Here is a 21,951-nt window from a genome sequence, read left to right as displayed (position 1 = left end):
AAAATCGTGTGTACCCGACACAGAAGTATCGATAGTTTGCCTGCTATCGGCTGTGGCGCATCTCTATTGCAGACATTGCCGGTGACCAAATTGGATCGGGTAAATATAACTATAAAAACTAGCCGAAAGATGACCACGCTGCGACCCTTCACCTGCGACGACCTCTTCAAATTCAACAATGTGTGAGTATCCTGCGATAATACGCCTCTAGCACCCAGTAAAACTAATATCATCGTGTGTTCCACCAGAAACTTTGACCCACTTACGGAGACTTATGGGCTGTCCTTCTACACGCAGTACTTGGCCAAGTGGCCGGAGTACTTCCAGCTGGCGGAGTCCCCCAGCGGGCAGATAATGGGCTACAGTGAGTTCCGCATCCATTATCCACTCATCCCTTTACTCCACAATGATTAGTATACATTATTCTGCTGCAGTAATGGGCAAGGTAGAGGGTCACCTGGACAACTGGCACGGGCACGTTACAGCGCTAACGGTCTCGCCCGACTATCGGCGACTCGGCTTGGCCGCGCTCCTCATGAGCTTCCTGGAGGACATTTCGGAAAAGTGAGGACTACGAGAACTCCAAGATCCTGCCGCCATTTACATACATATTTTTCTTTCCATTCCTCCAGGAAGCGGGCATACTTTGTTGATCTATTCGTGCGAAAGAGCAACCAGGTGGCGATAAACATGTACACGAACCTAGGCTACATTATCTACCGCACCATACTCGAGTACTATTCCGGCGACCAGGACGAGGATGCGTACGGTAGGGCCGCAATAAATAATCCATTCCTTTGAAGCCCTTGCTGACCCTTAATCCTTCCCCTCTTTGCAGACATGAGAAAGGCCTTGTCCAGGGACGTGAACAAGAAGTCGGTCATACCGTACACGCAGCCTGTACGACTGGAAGATATAGATATGAATTGATACCATATCAAACCCAGTAGCGCCCGCCATCGCATTTATGTCTAACTGATCCCAATCCACAAATTTAACGGGCGCGAGCGCATCACTTCGCCGCCCATTGATTCTAGTTAAATTAGATATGTAAATAATCCGCAGTCCCGCAATCCCGCAATCTTCCCGGTAATAACATGCCATTCTATTCTAACCGGTATTCTGCTTGCGAATAGAACCCCCCATGCCGACAACATTTACATGCATATCCCACTCAAAAGTAAACCTGTAATAGTATGTCTGCCCTCGTTACAAATTTGAGCTCGAATTTTCTAAAATTCTATTGACTTTGAAATTATTTAAAGATTTCTTAAGCCGATGCGTAAATAACCGTAATTCAAAGATTGTTCCACAGTTCTGAAGGTAAATAACGTAAGCAATTTGTTTACTTCATCAATGTAAATGACAACAAGTATCTAACGCCATCGATATTCTCCTAATTAACTCATGCACGATTCTCTAACGATGCCGAATGTTTTTTGCAGATTACTATGCGAGAGCTGCGCAGACAAATGCGACACGACCACTGAATGGGACTCTCGACCTTCGAAGTACTTTGTCGGCCTGCCGATTTCCAATTACTATTGATTTATATTTTGTAGACACCCCTTTTATCAAAATATTTTAATTAAATCAATGTGCATATAAAGATTTTTGGTGTTTGATTTAAAATCTCGGCAGTCCGATCTTTATGTAGCCTAGCACCTCTTACAAGTATCATTTCTAATGGGCCGATTAGGTAATATTCAAAATTATTTCATGAACAAACAGATAAAGTCGACCGACTTTGATAAAATGAAATACTATACCGATCCCTTAAAAGGACTACACTTTAAGTTCTAAATGTTTTTAGGGATTGTTCTAGTTTTCCGTTTATATTTTATAAAACAACTATATAATTGAGTAGTATTAATAATATGATATTAATAATAATATTATATTACTTTACCATTCCTTACTTGTTGATATCCAAATCTGGTTCACTAATGCAGTATACACTTTGTTGTATGGGGGGGATTCAGCTGGACTGAACATTTCGCCAGAGTTTAAAAAAACGCTTGTTCATAAAACAGACATGGTGGGTATTATGTTTTAGCGAATCCTGCGTGACTTTGCTCTCTTGACAACCAACGTTTAATCAATACATTGTGTTCTATTATTTTGGCCGCATTGGAGGGGCTGGTCCCCATCGGAAACTGCTTAATGGGTGACTCAGTGATCGAAAAATGGCGAAGAAGGGAGGAGTCCAGCAGCTCCAGGCGGACCTCAGCACCGACGAGGAGTTCGAGAAGTTCCTGCAGCGGCCCGGATTGCTGGGTACGTGGGAATGAGGAATGGAGAATGCCGATGGCTGGGGTAGGATAAACACTAACCCATGCCAACTTGTACTGACGCAGTGCTCGACATATACTCGGAATGGTGCGGCTCGTGCCTGGGCATGGTGGGCAGCCTTCGGAAGATCAAGCTCGAACTTGGAGGGGATAACCTGCAGCTGGCCATCGTAAGACTCGATACTGGGGAACCTAAGAATATCACTTGCATAAATATGTATGTACCTATTTTCCGAATCATCAGTGCAAGGCCGGTTCCATCTCCTATTTGAAGCGGTTCAACAGGAAGAGCGAGCCCACCTGGATGTTTGTTACAGTGAGTGCGGTTGAAACAATGTTATATTTCAGAGAACTAGGGAAATGTCTTCATAAGACAGTAAAACTTAAATAACATGTTAAAAACTATTTTTTTTGTTTGTATTAACTCGAAAGAACAATGACATGATTTAATGATTTAAATTTAAGTTCAAAAATATAAATTTGTGCAATCTTTAATTTTTAAAATTTGTTTATTAGTTTATCAAAATCGGGCAACTAAATCCTAAAAAGAGTAGAAAAGTTCAAATTGTCGCTGTTTTTTTTGAATTATTCAAATTATAAAGAAATGTTACTTATGATTTATAACAGAGAGGTTTCATTATCTAAAAAAATGCGAGGAAAACAAACATTTATAAAAATAAACTGACAATAGCTTAGGTCCTCCACAACAGTCGCGAAGCAGGAACCAAAAAATTAGTAGAAAAATGTTTTTTATGGGACAAAACCAGAAGAAAGCAATGGGAAAATGTTGGAATGTTATAACTCGTTGAATTCGTTACAAAATTGCCAATCAAGTGGCACTCACATATAAAAATTAATTTTAGACACAATTTTCGAAAAATATATTCAAAAATATTTGGGTAAAAATCTGGAAAAAATCATCTCGATTTTTCTGTTTCTTAATCAAAACCCTGTTAAATAGTGGTTGAATGTTGATGTGGAAATGTTTCAGAATGGCAAGGCCATCAACATCATGTTCGGCACGGACGTGCCGAAACTGGTGGTCATGATCACACGGATGCTGCAGTCGACGATGGCCAAGGAGTCGCACGTGAGCTACGAGATCACTGAGCTGCAGCCGATCGAACTGGAGCAGCAGGAGGTGCGCAACAAGGCGCTGCGCCTGGCCGAGGAGATCGAGCTGGCGGAGAGCCGCCGGAAGAGGCTGGAGTACCTGCACAGCGTCACCGATTGCATCATGGCCAACCTGCCCGACATCGGGATCACAGTGTTCGGGCCGCAGGTGAACCGCGACATGTTCAAGAAGCTCTCGGAGCCGGCCGATCCGCTCAAGATCCAGTGTAAGGACCGCAAGGTCTTCCCCATCTTGCCCTGCGACTTCGCCACCGTCAACTTCGCGGCCGAGAATCCGCTGGCTCCGGAGGTCATCGAGCTGCTCTACGACAAGGAGTTGCTCATGTGCTTCTGGAAGGTGGAGGAGGTCCTGGGCAGTCCGCCCTCCGTGCTCCGGCAGTACGCCCACGAGCTGACCAAGGAGACCATCAAGCCCCCGGACGAGTTCAACGAGGAGGAGATCACCGTGCCACCCATAATTGTGCCGCTGGAGGTGACCGTGGATGTTCCCGAGACAGGTGAGTGTGGCTCATCCCGCGGTAACGAGTCCTTATTTGTGGGTCCTAATCTTTGGTTAGAGCCAACGAAGGAGGAGCAGGAGGATCAGGGCGCTGACCAGTTGGGCGATGCGGGGGAAGGCGAGGAAGCGGATACGGAGGTGGAGGCATCTTCTGCTCCAGTTCCTGTTCCAAAGCCCGATCTTAAGAAGACCAAGACCATCCGAATACCCCCGATCTGGGTGCCCACTGACCAGCGCACCCATGCCGCCCTCATCTACACTTACTTTCGGACCCAGACGTCCACCTTTCTTCCGCCCGATCCCGTTCCGGAGCCACCGCACATCGTGATGATTTTCGACGCCTACAAGAAGAAGGACCTGGCCATCCTTCTGGAGACCTGTCGCGAGGACATTCCGCTTTACGGCTTCTTCACCGGCGAGAATCCACAGACGGCGGTGTTCATTGCCAACTCGGTGGAGAAGTACAATGCCAAGCCCTATGTGCCGTGAGTATGATCATTCACTAGATCCATTGGCCAGGTCCCCAGGGACACTGACAAATCTATTTGAATTATGCAGCACCGACAAGATCGTGCTGAAGGTGAACAAGGTCAGTAGTCCGACCATCCCCACCCTGATGGCCTACAGTCCCAGCTACGTCAGCACCAACTCGGTGGTCGGCCACAAGGAGGCCACCCAGTTCTTTCCCGCCAATTACAAGTCCGCCCTGCAGGAGGAGGAGGAGCTGCACGCCGTTAAGGCCGAGAAGCCGAAGAAGCGCAAGAAGGTAAGCAACTGAATCCGTTCTGCCCAATTTCCAAAACCAAAAAAAATTATAAATGTCAGAGAAAAATATATAAGGCTGTATTGAAAATATCTACTAAGATATTTCAAAATTTTGGAGTAAAGCTAATTATATATTTTCTTTTTGTAATATGAATATACCTCTGGTTAATAATATTAAGTTAAAATAGATTTTTAATTTGTAAATTTAAAATGGGCTTGCACCTGCCTTCGATAATATGCTTGATTTAAATACCACTATTTCTTAATTGATACAATTTAGTTTTACAATAATAAATATCTATAAATATTCTCTTTCTATTTTAGAACAAGAAAGGAGGCGACCCCGAGGAGAGCGGCAAGGTGGACGCCGGACTGGCGGATGCGCAACAGGAGGCGGACGAGGCGGTGAAGACCTCGCCGGAGGAAGGCGCCTCTACGACGAGCAGCGGCGAGGACAGCTGTGAGAGTCGTCCTGCAACGGCCGATGGCACCAATCCCGATGGTCCGCAGGCCACATAGGTCTTCAAATTTTGTTAATCAGTATCTATGTATATATTCGCAAGCAGAAATATACGTATAATCCATATATATTTACTATTTTTTAATACTTGTTTCTGATTTTAAAGAGTTTTATGTCCACAAAACCAAAAATTTAAAACTATTCAAATTTCTTAAAGGTTGTTACTAAAATGTAACTTTAAAAGTGTGAGAACAGGATCATGTAGTGGATGACCTTCATTATAGGAAATAACAGACTTTGGATTTTATATAATTTTCTTTCTGTTCAAAAGTTAAGCACAAGTAAGTGATAAAGAAATCTCCCCTCGCAATTATAGATATTTTGAACTCGATTACAGGCATAGGTCACCTTCTTATCGATTACATATAGCTATCGATGTTCCAAATAAAGGGAAATCAGCTGTTCTTTTTGTCACGAACGTGACGGTTTATAAAATTAAATTGTATAATTGCTGTATTAAAACACAATCTAGGCTCAAGTTCTGGTACACCGATGGATTCCAACTTGCGTAATGTAAGCAAAAAAGTTCGACGACGCCTCGCAGGTCCTTACTTACTCTCCATGTCTTCCAGCTCAAGGACTTTCTCACATTATACAACAAAGTGACGGAACTATGTTTCAGCCGATGCGTGGATAATCTCAGCCAGCGCGACTTGGGCGGACAGGAGGTGAGTTTTGGCGTCGGGTCCTAGTACACATCCTGAACTAATCATCTAACCCCGCACCCTACAGGACATCTGCGTGGACAGGTGTGTTACCAAGTTCGCCCGCTTCAATCAGAATATGATGAAAGTCTACGTGGATGTGCAAACCACGATTAACGCCAAGCGCATGGAGGAGGTGGAGGAGAACGCCCGCAAAGCCGAGCAGCAGCAAAAGGAACAGGAGAAGGAGCGACTGAAGGAGGCGGCCGCCACGACAGTACTTACTCCAGTCCAGCCGGGCGTCACCGGCAACCTTTCGATGTAGCAGCAGAACTCGGGGTGGTATGCCACACCGCAACTGCTGTTCTCGATCCTAGATAGCTAATCGCGGAATCTACCCCGCCCCCACACAGTCAGCAGTCGTCTTCAAAACCACAAAAAACACCTTCCCATCACCAACTTATCAACCAACCTCACATAATGCGGTTCATTTGCCTTGTTGCGCTAATCGGCCTTCCAGGAGCGGGGAAATCGTCGCTGTGCACCTGGCTACTGGGCCAGCAGGCTGCCCTCCGCGTCTGCCACATCGTTCACCTGTGCTACGACGACTTCCTCGACGTACGGCCCTCAGCGCAGCTGCTCTACAAGGAGCAACGTAAGCTCATCTTTAAAGTTATAGAACAACTAATTACCGCCATTCAAGAAGACAATGATTGGCCCCCGCAAGTCCGACGCACCACCTCCAGCGGCGACCGCAGCAGCAGGGGCCACCTCATCCTGTGCGACGATAACTTCTACTATCGCAGCATGCGCAACAAGCTCCACCAGCTGTGCCGCAATGCTGGCTGCGTGTTTGGTCAGATATACATCTCCAGCCCGCTGAAATCCTGCCTGCAAGCAAACTCAACAAGGAGCACTTCTAGCCGCGTGCCGGAGGGCGTGGTGCGGCAGATGAATGAGCGGCTGGAGCCCCCTGGCTCGGAAGCCTGGGAGAGCAATAGCATCACACTGGATGATCTGGATGCAGCAGGACCTGCGCTACTTGCTTTTATTAGTTCCCTTCTCGACATGCCCGCGAAGAAGGCATCGTCGCCGCCAAACAGACAACCGCAAGATCAGTCCCTGGCCCACAGCTTGGATTTGTTGCTGCGGACGCGCATCGGAGCGCTGCTACAAGGTCTGACGCAGGAGGATAAGTGTTTAGCGGGCAGAACGCTTAACAACAAGCGGAAGGAGATATTGACACAATTTCGGAGGGAGGGCGGCGGCAAGGCCTTGGATTACTATGTAAATTTGTTAAACTAGGCTAAGATAAGCTAAATTCGTTTGTATGCCACACTTTTGCATAGCGACCTAAATACATTCATATATGTTTGTTAATGAACGTTTCCTTGGCATTAAAACTAGATTTATTAAGCAAAAATACAAGTTAACTTAGGGAACCCCCTCAGACCACCTTCACCTGGCTGGTGTCCCGCTTCTGGATCATACGCATCTGCTTCTTCTTCATGCGCTTTAGCTTGGCGGGATTCTTGATGACCTGGACTACCTCCGAGCGGCGCTCGTTTGCCAGACGCCTCTCGGCGTTCTCCACGCGGCGTTGGTGCTTCTGCACGGCGTCCTCCTTGCGCTTGTCCTTGATCTCCTTGGACCGCTCCTTGATGTAGCGCAACTCGCCACGCAGGGCCTCTTTCTTCTCGAAAGTCAGCTTGTTTACGGTCTTCTTGATCTTGCTGAATCTTCAGAGGAATAGAGGTGATCGTTAGATGGATGACAAGGTGGCAAGTGGACGGGGAACACTCACTTCTGTTTGGGCGTCTTCCACGGCCGGTTGGACTTCGGTTGACCACGTGGAATGCTGGCCTCAGGCTTCGCCGCTTTCTTGGCCTTTGCCGGGGTTTTGGGCGTGGCTGTTTCAGTTGCGGCTTCACTCATTTCGCGGGATAAAGCTGCTGGTCAGGTCAAATAAAATCCAAACACAAATACAAAACAAAAAATGCACGTGTTGGCTGGCCACCTATCGATAACGCCCAACATATGTTCGGGGAATTGATCGGAAATCGACGGGTTGCCTTCGATCACAGGTCTATTGGGCGCTAATTCAAAATAGTATTAAGTGAAAATTGGGTGTTTAAATATAGTTTCCTACGGTCTTGACTAAGTGTATATACATATAATACATCTTATCTTTTTTTCTGGCCTAGAAATTGCTTACGTTATCCATCTATCTTATCGGACATGGATTTGAAGATGTTCTGCAGCAATTACAAATATAGACCAGTTGCAGAGAACGAACTATTTTATTTATAAACAGCTCCCATATTTTATTTCAAAATTAAAATTCAGTTTTAATGGGTAATGCATTTTTGTATTTTTTAACAGATAAATATAGCTTTTGTTTAGCATGGACAACGGCAACCCATCTCTTTTTACAAATAATTTTCATTATGTGCGCTGTCATTTTTTTACATGTACATAGCCAATAGGTCATCGCCCCAAATTTTGAAATAAAGTATAAACTCCTCAATTTAAACATAAGGACTAGCTTGAAACGCGCGGGAATTTCGGGTGGGAAGGGCCAGCTTTTTGTTGTTTTTAAACCAGAAAAAACAAGAATTTTATTTCACTACAATTTAACAAGTTCGATGGGGCTCGCCAAACCCAGCAGACGATGCCTGCCCACCGATTTCCTGGCAACTTTGGCGTTGATGTACATATTTACATAGATTCACTGTAGTCGAACTTGGAGTGATCTCACGATCCGGATGCCTTGATGCTGCGATTGTGCTGGTCAATGTTGTAGTGGTAGAAGAAGGACTTGCCGTACTCAAAGGACGAAATCATGATCGCACACGCGGGCGCCACCTTGAAAAGTCGCGGGCCCAATCCAGAGAAAATGGCGGGCACTCCGCCCAGGCGGTAAATGCTGGCCAGGCGCACCGCCACCGACTTGGTGGCCACTTGCTTGGGGGGATTATCTGCCGTAATGCAAACCGAACCATTGTCAATGCTGGTGCGGGATCTGGTTGCAGCAAGCTGAACCTCATTGGGCCTACCTGAGAATATGAACTTCTCGCCGAACTCGATCTGCTCGTGCGTTTTCACCACGTCGAAGGGCGTGGTAATCGTGGCAGCAACCTGGTAACGAACACAAAATCAGCGGGGTAAAAATTTTGAGTTGACTACAACTCACCGATCCGGATATCGCTCCCGCTGCAAAGCTGAAGCTGAACGTTGGCTCCACGACGCCGAAGGAGCTCTTTAGGTACTCGTAGCAGGTCCAATAGATGCCAGAGAAAGGGACATCGCGCAGAATAGTGGGCGGTAGACCACGCCACAGACCCAGGACGCCCTGCGACTGCACCACCTGGCGAATGGTGCCGAACATCTCGGCGTGCGTCATGCGCTGCGACTGCATCTTTGTGCGGATCAGCTCGACGGGACTGACACAGGTGACGGCCAGGATGCGGGCCGAAACGCCAGCCAGCAGGGGCACCAAAATTGGAATCGGGAGTGGAATGTCACGGCCGCTGGCGTCCGTGCGTTGCATGTACTTGTAATGGATGTCGGTGAAGCGGGCCTTGAACTGCTCGTAGGCCACAAAGTAGATGATAGTCGAGGGCAGGGCCGAGATTAGCGTTGGGCTGAGCCCCGACCATAGGGAGCCAATGCCCTCGGTGCGGCTGATCTTGATGAATGCGTCCTGAAGAAAGTCTTGATTAGGCATAGGTGCTAGATTCCCTGCTTCTACTACTACTTACAATGGTGCCAGAAAAGCGGGGAGCCGGCTTGGCGACTGCTGGGTTGGGCGTGTCCGGGCCGCAGGGGCAGATGTGGTCCATGAGGCCGTTGCAGTAGAGGAAGCACTTTTTCGAAAGCAGCGCCTGCTGCTGGGCCTGCAGCCGGGTCTTGATAACATCCAGGGGGGTCACTGCGTGGGAAACGAATCGCCGTTAATACCACATGGATTTCGATGGGTCACTTACTGAAGCAGGCGGTCACCATGGCGCCGGTGCAGGCGGATGCCACTTGCTGGAGGGGTCGGATCCGGAACCGGGGGTCCGTCATCGTGGCCTTCGTCTGGCTTTGGCTGGGAGTGGCCGCCACTGCGGCGCAGGCAGCCGCCAAGTGGGCGAATGATTCCCATTCCCTCTTGGCCATTGCAGATGAAGATCCTCTTCTTGTGGCCTCACTGGGAGCCCCGGTAAGCTGGCGGGGAATCAACAGAGAAGTGACGATAGGATGAGAAGGTGAATCGCGTGCTAATAACTGGATTGTTGTTGAATGCGATCTTGGCTATTAGGCAACCCCCCCGATCATTGTGAAATAGTATCCAGGTCCAAAATAAAACACCGTGCTCGATTTAGTCCAATTCCTGGCCAGCCGATCAGCTGTTGCCGCACGCACCTATCGATGGTGTAATCGGAACGGAAATGCTATCGCGGTGTTATCGAAAAACAGTCATATTGGGGGAGTTCCCCGCACTGTTTGATTTTTAATCGTTATATTAAGTTTTGCGTGTTGCAAAAAATAAGTTTTTTAGAGATTTCAGAAATTTGAAAACGTTGAATCTAAATGGAATCGTGTTTCTTACACAGTCTTAAATTAACTACAAGAAGGGACAACTCTTTAAATTATCAGTTACAAATGTTATTAATGTTAACATCTAGACCAAATCTGTACATACAAACGTATATATATTTAATTTTGAAATAGTTAAAATAGGAAACTTTCAAGAAAACTAATACTTATTAAGTGCATCCCGGGGACTGGTTTCGTTAAAAGTGCTTAGGCCAATTGAATGCATCCGCCTTCGCCCCCTTCCCGTTTTACCTACCCGCTTCCTGAAGATTCAGGTTGTAGTGAAAGAAGAAAGCCTTGCTGTACTCAAAGGTGGAGATCATGATGGCACAGGCGGGAACCACACGGAGCATGCGTGGCACAACGCCGACGTAGAGGCCCCGCAATCCCTGTTGCCGGTAGATATGGCTCAGTCGGGAAAACATCGAGGGCCTCGACAACGCACTTGGCGGCGTCCGTTGCCTGTCCTTGCCGAACCCCGGTTTTGAAACCCCACCGGTTTCTGCTGGTGCTCCTGATATCGCTCCCACCTCCTCGTAGAGCACATCCTGGCCTAGTTCCATTTGCGTGTGGGTGGTGATCAGGTCAAAGGGCATTGTCACAAACGTGGCCACCTATAAGGATACAAATACAAAACTTGGTTACTCTCGCTAATTTCTAGCGTAGATAGTAAATTACTAGACATGGATATTATAATTTTAGTCAGGAGTTTGGGAGAAATACATACATATATTAAGAAGATTCTTTTAAAATAATCAGAATCTTTCGGTGTCGAGGAATTTAGTTGAAAATCTTATTTAAAATTTGAGAATTTAGAAAAAAACTGTGAACTATTCTTTCTAATATGAATAAAATTATTATTTCGAAAAATAATTCAAGAAATTGGCCGTTTAACATGCTAATATGGTAAATATGATAATAGCAAAAGATAGTTATAGAACGACCATTACAAAATGGGTACAAACTCCTGCTTGGAATTACAATAGCCTGCATGGGTGTCGAAATTGGGATGAAAAATTAATATGCTATTTGTAAGTATATCTGTGTGCGGCAGGGCACTGCTCACCCACCGCTCCGGAAACGGCGCCCGTGAGGAAGCTAAAGAGGAAGGTGGGTTCCGAGACGCCGAAGGCCCGCTTCATCGCCTCGTAGGCAGCCCAGTAGGTGCCGGAGAAGGGGGCGTCCCGCATCACGGTCGGCGGCCAGCCCCGCCACAGACCCAGCACCCCGTGCTGCCGGATCAGTGAGCGCAGCACGCGCCACAGCTCCGAGTAGGTCATGTACTCCGACTGCATTTTGATGCGCACCATTTCGATGGGCGTGATGGCCGTGACCACGATGGTGCGCGAGCAGATACCGGAGGCCATGGGCACGTAGTACGGCAGCGGTGCGGCGGTCGGAGCCGGAGCAGTGGCGCTCACATTTTGGCTCCTGGTGGACAGGTCCAGGGGATCCCCGCCATCGGCTCCGGGAACTTGGTCCTCCGCGTCGGATTGTTCAAGCTTGCTCGAAACCATGTACATGTGGGACAGGGAATTCTTGAGGTACTCGTACGTCACAAAGTAGATGATCGTGGAGGGCAGCGCCGAAACTAGCGTGGGACTGAGACCCGCCCACAGGCCGCTCAGACCGCTGCTGCAGACGATCTTGACAAACGCGTCCTGCGCCCGAAAAAAAGAGGTATGGATAAAATTATTGACTGATTGCTATCGCCAAAATACTAGTAAGGGGCTTATAATAGTTTATAATAGTGCCAATTGACTGGAAATTTCCACCAGCATTGGAATTATTTCCCAGGGTTTTGATCAAAAAACCAAAACTCAAGCAGATTTCTTCCGAATTGTTTTATAATGATTTTTTCGAGAATTTATCTAAAATGAAATTTGTTGGTGTGAATACCACTTAAATGAATATTTTAGAACGATTGCAACGAGGTATGAAATTTCAACACACTACCATTACTTCCCAGTGTTTTGATCAACAAACCCGATGCTGAAGCTTTAATTTTTTAGCCAAGAAAAAAATGTTTAATACCCTTATGTATATAGAGTCGAGACATAAACTTCCACAATTGTAAAATAATCTAAATTTAGTTGTTTTCGAAGAACTATGCGTATATCTCATTGCTTTTAGGCATATATAATGGTTTTTGTCATTTCGGATTCATTCCTTGAATTTTGCCATTTAACTTGTTGACTCACCATGGCGCCGCGCAGGGGTCGAAGGTCACGGGGGTCCCGACCCGGCTTCGGGATGCAAATGTCGCTGGAGCGGCACACGTGGGTCATCAGGCCGTTGTGGAAGACGTAGCAGAGCTTGGCGACAGTGGGCCGCTGGCGGACCGCGTGCTGGGTCTGCACCCTCGTTTTCACCACCTCCAAGGGTGTCACTGGGCGGATGGGTCATGGGACATGAGTTAGACCTCGGAGCTCCGAACTGGGTCGATCATCCGACCATCCGTCTACTCACCCACAAACGTCGTGATGAGGCCACCAATGAGTGCGGACACCACCTGCTGCATTGGCTTGATGCGGTAGCGCGGATCCGCATTCAGGATCAGTGTTGACAGCCGCAGCGGATCCACCTCTTTGTACTCCAATAGATCTTTCTCCTCTTCGTCGCCATTTCCATCCTGGAACTCCAGCTGCGGCGGCATCTCTATTATATTGTATTCGCTTTGCTAACTAATTTATTTGTGTGAATAAGTTATGGATTTCTGGCGGGATGTCAGCCACTAAGTCGGCTCACAAGTGGGTTGATTGCAGAAAGACAGGACCTCCGGTCTTTGGGGAAGACATCCCCGGCGGCGCCTATAATTTGGTAAGTTCGTGTTGCACACAATATCTCTGAGCCGAAGTTTTTTTCGGAACGAACATTAAGCTGAGAAAAGTGTTTGAATTGAAAGGTCAAACCTAGTCGACATGTTTATTGGAGCGGACCCTATTCTAAGTTTATAATCTTAAACACCAAAAAACTTAATAATCAGAAGTTTCACAGAAATCTCTTTCTACCAAATTTAAATTTTAAATTAAACCTCTTTGTCACTGTAACTGCTTTGGGTTTGAACAATCAATAAAAAAGGCTATACAAATTTGATCCAAATATCTAAGCAAATTTAATCTGAAACACATTCAAAACACTACAGATTCGTCACACCGCATTAAACAAATTGTATTTGCAAAGAACTAATTGTACTATATGAATTCGAATTGGAAAGTCTTTTCGATCGGGATATGCAGGCAAGCTCCTGATCAAGATTTAAAGAAAGAACATACTTACTTTATACTGTCAAAAACATCTCTGAACATTTATTCCAGGACAAGTATATGCAAAGATTTAATAAAGACAAGTATAAACCATTTTCAATCGAGTAATAGTCTGATGCCCACTTAACTGATCAAAATCCACTCAGTTGGATAAATATTAATTTATTTTTGATGGGAGGAAAGGAAAACCAATGCGGGGACAACTACGACAAAATTGATTACGTTTAATGCGAAAATTATAAATATGAATTAAATTAATCAAATTTAATAATAATTTGAATTATATTTAAGTTAATGAGTAGTAAGTCAGTAACATAGTTTAGCTTTAAGTCAGAACCAAAAAAAATTAATCATTTAGATAGGATTGGATTAAACTCAATGTGTGTATGATTTAATCTGATTTGCGGTAGCCTCCTCCTCCTCCGCAAAGCGGCAATGGTGATTGATTCAGGATCGGGATTCAGGCCTTCACTTATGCGCAATGGGAATCAGTGTCTCGCCGGCGGTGAGTGCTGGCAGGGGGGCGTCCACGGTCAGGACTCCGTCCTTGCTGAGGGACGAGCGGATGGATTCGGGATTGACGCCCTTGGGCAGCAGGAACTCCCGGTTGTACTCCCTGTACACGCTCTTTGTGTCCGACTTCTCCTCGTGCTTGGCGTGAACCTGAGTTCATGGGAAAGATCTCTGTTAGCGCAACTCTAGATAGGATCGTGGGATAGGAGGCTCACCAATAGCTTCTGGTCTACGGTTTTCACCACAATTTCCTCGGGGGCATACTGGCTAACATCGAAGCGTAGCTTCAGCACTTTGTTGTCGCCCTCATCCTGTAATTAGAGGGATAATTCCATCAGTTAAATATGCTTGGTTTTATATAGTATAAATCGCACTGCATACCTGAATCAAGGGTGAGCTAATGTCGGAGACGTAGTTCTGTTGCTTTGGGATTCGGGATGGGAGAGCCGAGTTCGTCGTTGAGCTGCAATAAAATAATTATGAAAAATGTTAAAACTGAAAAACGGTCAAATTAAAAAGAAATCAAAAGTGTTAGGGATTCGTGGAGGAACCTGGTAGAGGATTTGGTGGTAGTGGTAGTAGTCGTGGTTCTAGTGCTACGAAAGGTTTTATGTAGAGTGCGAGTGAAAGCCTCCATTCTGATGCTGATCTAGGATGTAACTGATCCCGCTGGTGAAACGAACTAAAATGAAGCCTTGATGATCGAGGCCCATCTAATAATAGATCTGACTTCCGCTTGAAGCGCTGTGTACGGATCCAAAGGGAGCAGCTGGAGCTCTCAAACTACGTAAGTACATATGTATGTGTCTGCATGCAGCACAAATAAACTCATAGTATATATGTATGTATGTTAAATTTTCTATTTTGAAGATTGCACTATACACAAGGGAACTATCTTTTCTGACAACTGCTATGAGTAAATATACATATGTATGTATAGTTATGGGACCGTGGGTCAAGACACAGTCAAGCAGACAGTCTAAAAATATCAATAAACCCTCCTTAAAATGGCACTTCCTTGTCTTGGCCCAGCTGTTTCTCGGAGATATGGAGTTTAATTCCAATTTAAACATTTTGTTTTGCCTTTCCTATTTATTGAGACAGCTAAACATGCAATGCTGATGAATTGACCGAGTAGCGTTTTAGTAATTAGCTCGTGATATGTGCAGGGATTGCAATTAAACTAAGCAAATAAAATTGATAATAAAATAAATATGTTACCAAAAATAAGGGTAGAGTTAAGGTGACATTAAACAGAAAATACAATTTTAGTTGGTATACTTTCTACATTTTTGTACCTGGTAGTTGTTGTTTTTTTAGTAGAGCTTTTTGTTTTAAGATAGGAGAGGATATTATTATAATATGGAAATTATTGCGGTTGTTTAATGTTTTCCAAGCGGCAAGAAAGAGAAAAGAGAAAAATAGAGGAGAAAGATATATATATTTAGTTAGGTAGAAGGTAAAAATACATATTCATATAACCCTCAATATTAAATAAATCTACAGAGTTTTCAAATATTCAAAATCGAATCAATTAATTAATCTTCAAACAAAATATTTAAAACTAGTTTGTTTTCTTTTTCTTGTATTTAATATTTTATGTAGATGTCTTTGTATTGCATTACAATTTCTTACAGCGTTGTATAATTAAGACACCTCAATTATTTGGGTTGTTAGCTTGTGACGTTATTTTAGTTTTTATTGTAATTTTTGATTTGCACTATTTTGTCACTTTCATAAATAAATGTGATTTTAAAATTTTGATTTGCTCATTTAATCAGAGTTTCCCTTAATAGCCTTGCATTTAAAAGCGAGACGGTTTTAGTACCGTTAAAACATTCTGGATTGAGAATTCCAACAAGATTTCATTTGATTTCCATGAGTAGAAAACGATTTTTTTAAATCACAATGCTATCTTGGTTATCTGCCGTTTGGGTAATCTTTGCTGAAACTTTAATTCTATTGTGCCACGCCAAAACCCCAGAGCAACATTTGTAGACTTTTGAGTAAAATACAAAATACAAAATACCTATCATTTAAGTGGGTTACTTTTTTTTTTACTTAATAGTCTTCTATCCTAATGTACATTCATATGTATGTACACAAAAATATACATACAAAGTTATATGTACGTACATATCGATTTAAGAAGGTGTTTCGGAACTGAAGAGATTTGATTGACCGTTATACCCGTAAACGTAAAGCAAACGAGTGTGTGTGTGCGCGAGTCTATGATAAGAGGCCATCGAAAGCCACAGCGTGAAAATAGAGGAGCTTATCAATCGAAGCCAAAACGTGAGCATGCATGGGCCATTTGGCGACCTTGCGGAGCGCCATTTGAGGTGCGGGGCGTTGATCGCCCGCCGGAGAGAAATCAATAGCACGGTAATGATAAGCACCAATAACCGTTAGCCTGGGCAAAGTTTCGTTGGTCGAGGCACCAGCTCTCCCACCTCCACTTGCCCACTTTTGAATTTAGTGTCTCTCTTTTTGCCAGCACACGAATGTACATGTGTATGCATGTCCGTGCATGAGTGTGCGACTATATCTCTCTGGCATCTGATGACAATGATGTCATGCATATTTTTTCGTTATTGAAAAGCCAAACGAAACGGGAAACTAAAGAAGAAATAAAAATAAACACAGATACAAGAAACAGAAAAGAAACGAGAACGAGCGCAAACAAAGTGGTTCTCTTTTGCTGTTTGCCAGCAAGTATGTGTTTGTCGAATTAAAATATCGATTACCGGTGGCGATCGCAGATTTGTCATCGAACCGGGGTCCGATTGCGTTGGGAATCGAGACGAAGCGCAATAGCTAAAAACTGACATGATATCATCGTCCGTTGCTCATTTAAATTATCAGCATCCAGCAACCAATATTGGCAAATAAATCGCCGCAATGTGCTCATCTGACCGTGTGTGAAAGCTTTTCGCACAACGCTATTTGCATGATAAATATAAATTGTATGATCTAGCGTACTTATTTGTTTAAACTGTGCGCACATACACAAAGGCGCAAGGCCGATTAATGGGTCTATAAATTTAGCTGATCGATGGTATTGCCTCTGTTTGGTACCTAATACTGTGCTCTCACATGGCTAATATAATTTCCACGTGTATACATATTTACCTATGTATGTATATCTTGCGATCATCGAGATAATCGTATCATTTTATTTTCAATTGGAACCTATCGTTAGCAACGATGAGTAGGCGCCACCATTAAAGTGCGGTTTATAGCCACAGAATCAGCGCAGTTGGCCAAGTCTCAATGAAAGCTTTTCCACCGACCCGTCCACAAAAGAATTTACATACATACATACATGCCAATTTAATTTTAGATAAACAAATTGCCCGAACATCTTTTGGCGGCAACGTAGAAATAGCATATTTGTAGTCTTATTGTTATGCATAAGACCCATTTGGTGCAATCTTATTTATTATTCTGCTTTTAAAATATTGGGTTTTTAAAAAGTCTATGGTTACTTTTGTTGAAATAGTACAAAGCTTGTAGTAATGAAATACCTTAAATTTATAAACATATTTACATTGAGAAGGATGGGGTAAAACCGACAGGTTGTCCGCCAAAAGTAAGATTGGACAAAAGCGACTCATTAGTATTAAAAAACATTCTCCTTTACCATTTAAAAGTGGTAGTTGTGGAGTTTTGTGATTTGCCGTGCAAAAAAAACCTATTGTTTTTGATCCACTTATTTTTGAAATGCGTATTTCCACCGAGTTTTTTTCGTACAACAAGTTTTATAAAGTAAAGGCCAGGTATTTTAGGAAACAATTTGTTGCCTTGTTTGATAGTCTTATAAAGTCAAAATTCATTCGTTATTGGGATTGGATTGGTTTGAAGAGTTGCACGTAAACTCCTTACTCCTGTAAGGGGGGACCTACTTACATATATATATTTACGACCCTAGGCCAGGGTGTGCGTATATTCTGCGCTGAGTCATTCAGATATCACGCAGCGCATTAATCGCTGACACGCCATAGCCGTAGATGTCAGAGGTCGGGAAATTGTGAGGTGGTCAGTGTGGTCAACTATTGGTGAATAAGCATGGATACCACCCCCACTTATCAATATTTGGATGAAAGCGGGATATACCTGGTCAATATAGAATGAACTCACTACCAAATCAGTGTGATCCATTCTATCTATGGTCTTAAAAGATCGCACCAGTTGTTACCGAAAGTGAACATTTACTAATCGTTGGTGTTTTTGCTCATCGTACCTGGAACCTCCCAGCAATGACATGTAAACAAACTTTGGCACTGTGTAGCCAGGAAAGCACCTGCAGCACACACAGGTGTGGCTGGTTGGGGAACCAATTTGGGTTAATTTCCCTATATTGCCAACTTTTGCTTTGAATGTCTAAAGTTGATTTGGGGTGCAGGGTGGAGGTTTAACTTTGGTGGAGCCTCAGTAGGTTGAAGTTGCGTAGTCCGGAATGGGGCGAAAACCTTCTGTTGTGGCCATGCAAATGCAGTGGCGACCATGGCAAAAGCAACAACGAATCCATCGGTTCGATTACGTCATAGGCCGAGGTCGTTCCAATAGCAACCAAAACCAAAACTGGCGCCCACGCAACACTACTTGATTGAGAGGCCAACGAGGCGCGCAACCGCGACGGCGTCAGAGGCGACGTAATATTTGCCATACAAATGCCTCAAGCATTGTTTGTTTATTAATCACTAATTTGGACAATAAACCTACACAGAGAAAAGCAACAATCTTACAATTTTAGTGGAGCCTTCTTTGATTTTTTTTGGAATTCCAAAGCAAACATCGTCTACAATCAGCTTTGCAAATATGAGCTTAGGCATTAGCCTTGGTGTCTTACTAACTTTAAACTAAAGAGTTATTAAATTAACGTTTAAAATTAGACAGCATTAAAACGGTTCATTTTGCCATGTTTGGCCGGGTAAAGAGGCTTAAGTTTAAAAATAATTCGGAATTTAAAAAAAACATGTGTACCAAAAACACGGTCCATATGTTAGGGACCGATTGCATACTTTCCTTTCCAAATATACCTGCCGTTAAATACCGCTCAGAAAGACCAGATTTTAATATCTTATCTTATTATCAAGAATATTAAGTTTTCTCTGCTCATGTAGCCACACACACACAGCCAAATTTCTTGGCACAGGTGATTCTCAAAATTCGAAATATTCCGTTATGCCCCACATAACGGTTGCATAAACGAATGGGACTTAGAGATCGGACGGAAAGGAAACAAAAACCAAAAAACACAGCCAAATCGGAATCGGGGGGATTACTTGCGGGTGGCGGGCGGATACATGTGTTTTTTGGCCGGAGACAGCGGCGCGTCGGAGAATTTAGAACTTGTGACTCATCCTCCCCCAGAGCGACGGCCAAAGAAATATATATCTGAGGCGCAAATCGGGCCGCTGCCTTAGCCCACTGTTTTCTTTTTTTGTGTATGTTGTATCTGTGAGTAAGTGCTCCAGACCAGTAGGCGATGTGGCAAGATGTGCGCCTCTATATTTAGAGCCAAGCATCAATAGAATCAGACCCACCGAGGGAAACGATTCTTCACACTATTCCTCAGAATGAATGGGAACTGCTATGGTTCCAATAACCAAACACTTGTCCTTATTCCTTAGTTAGCCGGTATTTGCAAAGTAGCCGCAGCACTAATCCTCACCTGGTGGACTCGAAGAAGTTTGCCTCGCGGTTCATCAGCTCGTGGCGGAACTTGGCCATCTCCTCCTCCATCTTGCGCATCTCGGAGTCGAAACGCTCGCGGATGTTGCTGAACTCCGTGTCGATGACGCTGAAGTCGCCCAGCTTGATGGGGATGTTCCTCTTGTTAGCCTCGGCCATTTTTGTGCGGTTGGTTGGTGGTTACTTGGTGGTTACTTCGCTAGATGGAGTCTCGAATCTCTTCTTTTGCCTTGTCTCTAGCTGCCTTATACAGCTGTTGACGTATACTGTTCGGTTCTGTTTCTGTTCTGTTCTGCTCAACGCGCTTTCGAGCTTGTTCACTTGCTAATCGACGGAGCAACCAAAAAAAAAGGGGAATACGATGTGTTTCTATATGTATTTAGACCTCGAGACGTTTGTGGTGTGGTGTGTTGTTGCGAGTGTGTGGGTTGGATTGGAATTGGACGTGTCGCACAGATAGCCGCGTTTCAATTTCCCGACTGTTTTGCATTCTCCGGGAGACATCGCTTTTATACACCGCAACCGCAGCCAAAGAGCGCCGAAGAGCAGCGAAGAGAGCGCATGAGAGTAAGCGGGCACAAACACTCTCTCGGCGCAACAACAATGGCAGTGGCCCAAAGGTCTGAAAGGCCAATATGGATGTGGTTGTTAGTGGGAGAGGCGCTCTGCCGGATACCCTACCCATCCCAAAGTACGTAAAGACACGGACCGAACAGGAAAGGCCAATCCCAATACTAGTCCTCCAATTTCGTAAAGTGTATCTGCTCCTTCCTTGCAAACCATCTTTCCTACACTCGGAAAAAAATAAGCTCTAAAATCAGAGATATGTATATTTTATATTTTCGGAGCAAATGTCCTTCATCCCTTTACATACTTATATATGTATATTTTATACTTATCCACGGATACTATATACCATTTTACCCTAGAACAAGTATAGTAACCACAAAAAACCAAAAACGTGTTGCATACCTGAAAGGCTTTAGATTCACTAGAATTCAATGATTAAATTAAACAATTTTAAGTAACTTCAATGTGTATTAACTAACTGAAGATCAACATTTCATGATTCAAGGGAAGGCGGGCAATTAAAACTTCGCATATATGTATCTTGCGTGGGAGAAGCTCAGTCATGACTTGAAAGTGAGTGAACTGCGGCTTGCATCCACGATCCAACTGCAAACTACATATTCCCAGACTATTTGGCTAACTGGGAGCAAACAGTTATCTGTCGTGGTGGGAATGGGAATGGTGGGTGGAGGCAAAAGTGGCTGTGGAAGTAGGTGTGGAAATGGCCGTGTAAGCAGGCATGTTAACCGGTTTGAGATCAACGCTTCCTACCGTTTAAGGAAACGGACCCCGAAAGAGAGAGGTGCACATTGGACGGAGTTACAATTTAATTCGGCTTTCATGTTTATTCACATTATACTACCGAAGTTTTCTTAAAGATTATTACTTTTTATAAAAATATAAATTTAGTTTACCCCTATTTCCAATTTTTGAGATCATTTTTGAAACAACCTACTTTTATCGATATTGCATTCCGTCCAATGTGCATAGTCGATGGGTCGAAATATTAGCCAGAGTGGGCGGTCACGTTGGCGTAGAAATACACACAGAGAAACCAAATATTTTAATCAATTATATCTTACTGTGGTTTTAATATTTAGAGTCAACTGAGAATTAAATAAAAATCATCCCAGTAATATAAAATATAATAATACATATATCATATTAAATTTTAATGTTTTTTAAAATGTTTTCGTGTCTTATTTATAATAAATTAAGAACTATTATTTTAAATTCGTAATGTGGTCAAATTGATACGTAATTAAAATCAACCTTTACAAATTCAATTGTATTTCCAACTCTGAAAACTGTCTGTATTTTAAAAAAATATTTCTCTGAGTGTACATGGACATCCACGAACTACCCACTCTGCATCGGTTTGTTTGTAAACAAATGCAAAACTAAATGACTCAGGCGCCTGACATTGGTGTTCGGAGACGAGATTCTGAACCGGAATCTGAATCGGGAATCG

General features: G+C 43.9%; 7 protein-coding genes across 13 annotated transcripts; 4 read left to right on the top strand and 3 right to left on the bottom strand.

Moving 5' to 3' along the window:
* The first annotated feature begins 47 nt into the window (after positions 1–47).
* Positions 48–1,609, top strand: LOC108042874 (N-alpha-acetyltransferase 20). The gene is made up of 6 exons (XM_017121352.2): positions 48–182; positions 249–364; positions 435–564; positions 633–769; positions 839–1,323; positions 1,446–1,609. Exons 1-5 carry the CDS (start codon positions 130–132, stop codon positions 928–930), a joined length of 528 nt encoding a protein of 175 aa, XP_016976841.1. The 5' UTR covers positions 48–129; the 3' UTR covers positions 931–1,323; positions 1,446–1,609.
* A 532-nt stretch (positions 1,610–2,141) lies between these two features.
* Positions 2,142–5,208, top strand: LOC108042843. Of its 2 annotated transcripts, XM_017121318.1 has the most exons (7): positions 2,142–2,277; positions 2,358–2,461; positions 2,536–2,607; positions 3,283–3,922; positions 3,983–4,409; positions 4,483–4,690; positions 5,014–5,208. In XM_017121318.1, exons 1-7 carry the CDS (start codon positions 2,187–2,189, stop codon positions 5,206–5,208), a joined length of 1,737 nt encoding a protein of 578 aa, XP_016976807.1. In that variant the 5' UTR covers positions 2,142–2,186. The 2 variants fall into 2 exon arrangements, with proteins under 2 accessions (XP_016976807.1, XP_016976799.1); XM_017121310.1 differs by lacking the exon at positions 2,142–2,277 and having other exon boundaries at positions 2,323–2,461.
* A 390-nt stretch (positions 5,209–5,598) lies between these two features.
* On the top strand, positions 5,599–6,185 carry LOC108043143 (mitochondrial import inner membrane translocase subunit Tim10B). The gene is made up of 3 exons (XM_017121711.2): positions 5,599–5,722; positions 5,782–5,877; positions 5,942–6,185. Exons 1-3 carry the CDS (start codon positions 5,702–5,704, stop codon positions 6,176–6,178), a joined length of 354 nt encoding a protein of 117 aa, XP_016977200.1. The 5' UTR covers positions 5,599–5,701; the 3' UTR covers positions 6,179–6,185.
* A 147-nt stretch (positions 6,186–6,332) lies between these two features.
* On the top strand, positions 6,333–7,233 carry LOC108043124 (L-seryl-tRNA(Sec) kinase). Its single transcript, XM_017121688.2, has one exon. The coding sequence runs from the start codon at positions 6,334–6,336 to the stop codon at positions 7,156–7,158; it is 825 nt and encodes a 274-aa protein (XP_016977177.1). The 5' UTR covers position 6,333; the 3' UTR covers positions 7,159–7,233.
* On the bottom strand, positions 7,222–7,886 carry LOC108043133 (coiled-coil domain-containing protein 86). The gene is made up of 2 exons (XM_017121700.1): positions 7,658–7,886; positions 7,222–7,592 (listed from the first exon to the last, which is right to left on the bottom strand). The coding sequence occupies exons 1-2, from the start codon at positions 7,786–7,788 to the stop codon at positions 7,301–7,303; spliced, it is 423 nt and encodes a 140-aa protein (XP_016977189.1). The 5' UTR covers positions 7,789–7,886; the 3' UTR covers positions 7,222–7,300.
* Positions 7,887–8,194: 308 nt separating this feature from the next.
* On the bottom strand, positions 8,195–13,342 carry LOC108043068 (solute carrier family 25 member 40). Of its 4 annotated transcripts, none has more exons than XM_017121621.2 (5): positions 10,691–10,803; positions 9,840–10,062; positions 9,615–9,784; positions 9,047–9,556; positions 8,195–8,991 (listed from the first exon to the last, which is right to left on the bottom strand). In XM_017121621.2, exons 2-5 carry the CDS (start codon positions 10,012–10,014, stop codon positions 8,608–8,610), a joined length of 1,239 nt encoding a protein of 412 aa, XP_016977110.1. In that variant the 5' UTR covers positions 10,015–10,062; positions 10,691–10,803; the 3' UTR covers positions 8,195–8,607. The 4 variants fall into 4 exon arrangements, with proteins under 4 accessions (XP_016977110.1, XP_016977118.1, XP_016977103.1 ...); XM_017121629.2 differs by lacking the exon at positions 10,691–10,803 and having other exon boundaries at positions 8,195–8,831; positions 8,910–8,991; positions 9,840–10,263; XM_017121614.2 differs by lacking the exons at positions 8,195–8,991; positions 9,047–9,556; positions 9,615–9,784 and adding exons at positions 11,505–12,095; positions 12,636–12,823; positions 12,904–13,341 and having other exon boundaries at positions 9,925–10,062; positions 10,691–11,048.
* A 500-nt stretch (positions 13,343–13,842) lies between these two features.
* Positions 13,843–20,404, bottom strand: LOC108043005 (heat shock protein beta-1). Of its 3 annotated transcripts, XM_017121536.2 has the most exons (5): positions 19,891–20,404; positions 15,512–15,538; positions 14,595–14,676; positions 14,429–14,524; positions 13,843–14,363 (listed from the first exon to the last, which is right to left on the bottom strand). In XM_017121536.2, the coding sequence occupies exons 1-5, from the start codon at positions 20,067–20,069 to the stop codon at positions 14,169–14,171; spliced, it is 579 nt and encodes a 192-aa protein (XP_016977025.1). In that variant the 5' UTR covers positions 20,070–20,404; the 3' UTR covers positions 13,843–14,168. The 3 variants fall into 3 exon arrangements, with proteins under 3 accessions (XP_016977025.1, XP_016977032.1, XP_016977038.1); XM_017121543.2 differs by lacking the exon at positions 15,512–15,538; XM_017121549.2 differs by lacking the exons at positions 15,512–15,538; positions 19,891–20,404 and adding an exon at positions 14,765–14,868.
* Positions 20,405–21,951: the final 1,547 nt, after the last annotated feature.

The sequence above is a fragment of the Drosophila rhopaloa genome, unplaced genomic scaffold (genome assembly GCF_018152115.1).
Source record: "Drosophila rhopaloa isolate 14029-0021.01 unplaced genomic scaffold, ASM1815211v1 contig_3, whole genome shotgun sequence".
In the NCBI taxonomy this organism is placed as follows: domain Eukaryota; kingdom Metazoa; phylum Arthropoda; class Insecta; order Diptera; family Drosophilidae; genus Drosophila; species Drosophila rhopaloa.
The sequence above is the reverse complement of the archived record's forward strand: the minus strand, read 5'-3'. Positions and strand labels throughout refer to the sequence as shown.